Source organism: Oryctolagus cuniculus, chromosome 10, assembly GCF_051225735.1.
Source record: "Oryctolagus cuniculus isolate XC-2025 breed Fujian yellow rabbit chromosome 10, ASM5122573v1, whole genome shotgun sequence".
NCBI classification, from domain to species: domain Eukaryota; kingdom Metazoa; phylum Chordata; class Mammalia; order Lagomorpha; family Leporidae; genus Oryctolagus; species Oryctolagus cuniculus.
The window spans coordinates 103306749-103313391 of record NC_142876.1 but is presented as its reverse complement, the minus strand read 5'-3'; the positions used below and the strand labels follow the sequence as shown (position 1 = coordinate 103313391).

At 52.6% G+C, this 6643-nt stretch overlaps 1 protein-coding gene across 1 annotated transcript; it reads right to left on the bottom strand.

Moving 5' to 3' along the window:
* Nucleotides 1-429: 429 nt before the first annotated feature.
* On the bottom strand, nt 430-5370 carry LOC149124380 (serine protease 44-like). Its single transcript, XM_089306410.1, has 6 exons — nt 5191-5370; nt 4812-5027; nt 4505-4661; nt 3905-4167; nt 1892-2052; nt 430-1349 (listed from the first exon to the last, which is right to left on the bottom strand). Exons 1-6 carry the CDS (start codon nt 5366-5368, stop codon nt 1113-1115), a joined length of 1212 nt encoding a protein of 403 aa, XP_089162536.1. The 5' UTR covers nt 5369-5370; the 3' UTR covers nt 430-1112.
* Between the last annotated feature and the right edge of the window lie 1273 nt (nt 5371-6643).

Sequence of the window (6643 nt, the reverse complement as noted above, 5' to 3'; positions counted from 1 at the left end):
ACACTTCTGGCTCTCACAGTGAGCCCCTCCCACCTGCGCTCCTCCTGCCAGTACTCAGTTCTTTGAGATCAAGGCCCAGCCCATAGCCCATGCTTCCTCCAGGCGGAACAGCAGGGAAGCATGAGTACAAGGAAGGGTGCCATGTCCTAAACTCTGTCCCTCTTGCTGCCCCGCTCCTTCACACAGAGGCTGTGAAGAAGTGTTACAGCCCTGCAGCTCTAGAGATACTGACGGTAAAAACAGGACACAGGCTAGGTCATACCACCTAGGGCCACCTTAGCTGGGGGCAGACAGCTCCTCATCTCTGATTTTCCACAGTCTATGGGAGACCAGAAATGTATTCCCCAAGTACACAGTGAGGAGCTCTCTACAGAGTATGGTTCATGCAACCAAACCGCACAGGGGAGCAGAGCTCAGAAGCACACGGGAGACACTCTCCAAACATTTATTCAGTTGACATCTGAAGCCTCCACACTCCGTAATCCCTCAACACAATGTAGGGGGTTCCTGAATGCAGCCAATGAGGTATTGAATAAGAGGGACTGGGTTGCTCAGAGAGGGCTGTGTGGTTGAGGCCACAGGTGACCCTCACTGGGGTACAGGGAACCTTCTCCAGCTGCAGGCAACTGAGCCAGAAGTGGAAGCCAGGGCCTTGCCGCTCTGCAGGGGCCTGGCTATGCTCCTTCATGCCCTCTGAGCAATCACCACGCTAACTAGTTTGACAAAAGTCTCAGGCCAGAGCCCTGAAATCAGAGGCATGTCTAGGGCTTGCTTCACTGTCGATGCTATCTCTTCTTTGGTAGATACTAAGATGCCGGCAGCCATCTTGCTCCACCTGGCAGCGTGGCTGTCTTCTAGATGGGCTTAGTTTACCCCCTCTTTCCCAAGTAAATGCAGCCCACGAGTAGGGTTGGCCAAGACAGCTGGTGACCAGGACACTAAGCCAGATATTTTGTAGGCCCCAGTCTCCTTGCCATGGTCTAGTGCGTGGACCTCTTCAAGATCAATCAATGCCAACTAGATTTTGAGGAAAGGATATTGAAATAGAAGAGCAGACTGGGTGAGAAGTTTAGTGTGAGTCTCAGAAATAGGAGAAGAGTAGGCCGTGACGATCACAAGGTCCCCAGGATATGCAGGGACAGCACCAGACACAGGCTTAAAATGAGGAAGGTAGCTGAGTCCAGACAGGTAGCCAGACTCAGGTGCCTAAAAATCCAGTCCCTGTGGTATCCAACTTCTGTGTAGACTCCAGGATAGCCTTGGCGACCGCAGCCAATGCCCCAGCTCACAACCCCCACTTGGATCCATGTTTCATTATACTCACAGACCAAGGGCCCCCCAGAATCTCCCTGAAGAAAGAGAAAGAAACCAACAGCAGGTTTGGAACATGTCCACATCAGAGCAGGGTGTCTACACAGCAAGATGCTGAGGCATCAGGCACATATGGGGCATCCTCAGGCTCCCCAAAGATCCTGCCAACCCCAGATTTCTGTGAATATGAGAAATGAGAACTAAAAAATTCTAACAAAAAGCGTATCTACTTAAAAACTCATGCTTCATAAAGCAGAATATAAACAAACAAAATAAGTAAAGTGTTTGCCCAAGCACACTGCCTGTTACACAGAAGGGGCTGAAAATGAACGTGCGTTACTGTTATCTCTTGCCCGATTCACCCTGGCCTTGCTCCCGTCCCACTAGCATGGGGCAGCTGTTCTCTCCTGAAGGGTCAGCTCAGGCTAGCCCAGGAGAGTCTAGGTGGCTATGCTCATGTCCCACTAACTTGAGAAGGGGTGAGTGCAGGGCTAGACAGTGGCTATGCCCTACTGCCAAGGGATGAGGAAGCTTTAAGGAGATGAGCGGAACACACAGCAGCACTGGGCCAGCAACTGACCTGGCAGGCATCCTTTCCCTGGGCACTGTAGCCACAGATAGACCCCAATTTGACCAAATTCGTGCTAGTTGACAACTTGTTCTGGAGCATCCCGTTACATTGATTGAAGTGAATAATTCTTAGTTGAGATTCCTGAAGTTCAACAGCCATCTGTGAACTCCCTACAGAGAGGTCATTTCTGTTAGTAAGTCTGCACCATGACAAGACGAGAGCCCCCAGTACCCACGCCGGGTCCTAGCCAGGGGATCACACACAGCTCCCTCCTTGGCGGTAAGCAGGGCAGTAATTTTGGTGCCCCTGTGACAAAAAGGGAACTCGGGGCCAGTGTTCACACTGAAAGAGGAAGGGCAAGAAACAAAATCAAGAGAGCAAAAGGAAGCAGCTGGTGTTGTACTGCAGCAGCTTCAGCTGCGACTTGCAATGCTGGTACCCAAAACTCTGGTGTCCCGTTGAGTCATGACTGCTCTGTTTCCGATCCAGCTTCCTGCTAATGTGCATGTGAAGGCAGTGGAAGATGGTCTGAGTGCCATCTGACACCCACATGAGACCAGGACGGAGTTCAGGGATCCTGGCCAAGACCCAGCTAGGATGGACATTTGGGAAGTGAATAATTGGACAGAAGATCATTCTCCTGCTCTGTGTCTCAGTCAATCTGCCTTTCATTTTTTTTTAAGTTATTTATTTATTTGAAAGTCAGAGTTACACAGAGAGAGGAGAGGCAGAGAGAGAGAGAGGTCTTCCATCGCTGGCTCACTCCCCAATTGGCCGCAATGGCCAGAGCCACGCTGATCTGAAGCCAGGAGCCAGGAGCTTCTTCCAGGTCTCCCATGCGGGTGCAGGGGCCCAAGGAGTTGGGCCATCTTCTACTGCTTTCCCCAGTCATAGCAGAGAGCTGGATCGGAAGTGGAGCAGCCAGGACTCAAACAGTGCCCATATGGGATGCCGGCGCTTCAGGCCAGGGCGTTAACCCGCTGTGCCACAGTGCTGGCCCTATTCTCTGCCTTTCAAATAAATAATTCTTTGAAAATACATACACACACAACACACACACACACACACACACACACACAAGGAAGAATACATGGGAGAGAAATTAGACCTTGCCACCCTGAGAAAGGATGACCAAGTGACTGGCACTCTGAGTATCAGTGCTAATTGTGACAGCTCTGAGCAGCAGTAAAGCATTTTTACTAGGGCCAGCATTGTGGAATAGTGGGTAAAGCCACCGCCTGCAGTGCCAGCATCCTATAAGGGTGCTGGTTCAAGTCCCACTTACTCCAATTCTGATACAGCTCTCTGCTATGGCCTGGGAAAGCAGTAGAAGATGGCCCAACTCCTTGGGCCCCTGCACCCATGTGGGAGACCTGGAGGAAGCTCCAGGCTCCTGGCTTCAGATCAACTCAGCTCTGGCCACTGAGACCATCTGGGGAGTGAACCAGCAATGGAAGATCTCTTTCTGTCTGTCTGTCTGTCTGTCTCTCTCTCTCTCTCTACCTCTGCCTCTCTGTAACTGCCTTTCAAATAAATAAGCAAATCTTAAAAAAAAAAAAAAAGGAAAAGAAAAATGAAGATAACAACCAAAGATACAGTTAAAAAAAAATCATTACCTTCTAAAACAGGGCCCCAGGCTCACACACGGGTAGCACCAGCAATGTAACAAACCCAGCCTCTCCCTAAGGGAAAGAGGCCCTACAGAGTTGCTCTGTCTTGGCTTTCTCTCCTTGGAGACAGACAGCCCACCCTATTGGGGCAGGTACTTTTAGTGAGGGGCAGCTCCAAAGGAAACACAGCCCTCACCCCGAGCTGCAATCCCCCCTGGAGAGAACCCACCACACCCGGCGCCCACACCCAAGGTCCTGCACAGCAACAGGAACCTTAATCAGCAGAGGACTCCTGCAGCATCTGCTCCCCCATCCCCCATCCCACCTATCGCCCCTTTCCCCTGCCTGAGGCTGGAGGGCTGACCCAGGCCACCAGACTGCCCCACCGCAGCCTGCTGCCGGGCAGTCTCACCGTTCTCTGACAGCTGGCCCCATCCCGTGACCCAGCACAGCGTCCCAGCTTTCACTGTCAGAGATTTTCCAGGGAGGCACACGGGCTGGATGTATGAAGAGAAATTCACGGAGTAGGCCAGCCGAAGAAGGGCTAAGTCATGAGTCAGAGATGCAGCTTCGAAATCTTTATGGATGATGATTTTTTGAACAGGGACCATGAGTGCCTGTTCTGAAGAACCGTCCAGCATTCGGTCTCCCAGCTGCACCATGTAGTCTGCGTATCTGTGGGGACAGACTAGAGATCCTGGAGGGGCCACACACTCCCCTTCCCCACATCCAGTGCTTCCCAGCCTGGCTGTCCTCCAGCAGCCACCTCCCCCTCCCTACTGCCGCCCTTCCCAGGACGCCTGAGCACTCCAGGCTGTGGGGCTCCACGTGTGGGCCCAGAACAGCACCAGTAGCATCACCGGACTTGGTAGCAATGCCAAATCTCAGGTCTCACCCCAACTGAATAACTATGGGGGCATCACCCCCTTTTTCAGATGAAGACGACGCTCAGTTGGGAACACAATGGCTCCTGGATGACAGATCAGGGACACACACTCGGCGCCACACTCACCTTAATATGCAGTGGGCGGCACTCAGCACCCACCTGCTGGTGATGAGGGAGCCGCCGCAGAAGTGGCTGTATCCAATCCGCAAGCTCACCTGCCAGGGCCACCTCCTCTCTGGAGCCGGTGATCCACCCACTATCTTCATGGTTCTATTGCCGCACGCTGATTGGCTCGGTAAAGAGAGGGCACTGGACGTGAAGCCGCCGCCCCCACCCCGCCATCTCCGCCCGGGCCGCCCAGGGCGCAGCAGGTTACCCTCAGGGAGCTCCCATCTCTCGAACCCCGCACCACAGACCTGGCCCCACGCAGTACCTCGAGGAAACAGCTCCTCAGGCAGAGAGGTCCCAGCCTGCTCCAAGTCCTGTCGCCCTGTGGGTGCTGACCTGACCTGGGGTCCCGCAGGCCCTGCCGGCGCTGGAGACCCCGGAGCTGCAGTGACTTCCAAGATCCTGAGGGATTTCGGGGGTCCCAGGTGCTCTGGGCTTGGCACGGTCACCCCAGATTCCTCCTTGGCTTGGTAACCCACACCTGCAGAAGAACAGCCCAGCAGGAAGACAGGAGAGCCCATCACCCCCTGGGCCTCCTCCTCCTCCTCCTCTTCCTGGCCTGTGGCGCCCGCCACACCCCCACCGCCTTCCCAGTCCCCGGCCCTGTGCGCCGCCCGGCCCAGCCACGTCCTCTCCCCGCCCACCTACGGCCTCACTGAGCACGGGCTGAGCCAGCTGGAGCCACAGCAGGAGGCCCAGGAAGAAGCCCCCACGGGGACCCTCTAGGGACGCCATGGGCACCGCCACAGCCTCCTTTGCGCCCCCTAGCGGCGGCGCGCGCCCTTGCGCTCGCGTTGGAGGGAACGCGGGGTCAGGGGTCATGGGAAAGCTGCTTCCCCAGAATTCCATAACCAGCTGTAAAGGATGGGACTCCGAATACGTGATTAATCTCATGCACTTCAGTGAAAAGATTACCCCGCCCCCAGGAAGCCTCACACACCAATTTCATTAATAGTTCTACTTTTTTTTTCTGGTAAAATAAAACTGATGCATAAATCCACATAAAACAAATTTATACCTTAAACATTATAAAGAGACAATTCTTGTGCCAAGAAATGGAAATCATTCTATCCACAAGCCTCTGTATCCTCAAGTGAAATCATCAATATCACATTTATACAGTTACTTGCTTGTGTGTCTTTGTGGTGTTATCACACAAAACCACTTCTCAGGAATGGACACTTTAGTCCTGCACACCGTTTTGTATTTAGCATATCCTTTCTACATTTTTACGTATTTACATTCATTCTTATTAGAAAGGTAGAGAGAGGTCTTCTATCTGCTGGATCACTGCACAAATGCCCGCGACAGCCAGGTCTGACATAGGCTGAGGTCAGGAGTCTGGAACTGCTTCTGGGTCTTTCACTTGAAGTAGGGACTCAGCGATGCCTGGATGTTTTCATATGAGGGAGTTGCTGGTTTTTTTGATCATGTTGGCCTAGATCCACAAATTCACTGGGAACTGAAAATAGTGACCCCATAATTCTATCACTTCTCTCCCTGATACACTAGAAAATGTTTTATAAAGATCACATATTTTAATATGTTTCAATGCACGGCAATTATTCACTTACTATGGTATATTAGAAAATCTGACCACAATATTTTGCATCTCCATTCCCACCCTCGGGAAATAGGAGCTGGCCTGTGACTTGTCCTCACAATGTGGCAGAAGGAAGGTGGTACAAACTCCGAACTCCGCGGTAAGAGGCACTGTCGCTTCTGTTTCCACGCCCTTGGACCACCTGAGACCTGAGTCCACCAGCTCTAGCCCACTGCAGACTCAGAGGTCCTTCGAGGAAACTGAGGCACCCCTAACAATACTCCCACATCACCACTCACAGGTGAGCAAGGCCTTCGTGGTTCACCATGGCACTGGAACAGCTACCGGCTGAATGCAGCCATGGGAATGAGCTCAGACCAAACCATCAGAGCCGCCCAAATAACCAACAAAATGGTGAGAAAAACAGATGAATCTCTCCAGCACAGGAGTTATGTTTTACAAACGCATCACAAGCGCCAACCTTGCACGTAATGGAGCCACTGCTCCTAGGGGAAACACAGCGCTGTGCCTGTGAGCATCTGCTATCGACATTC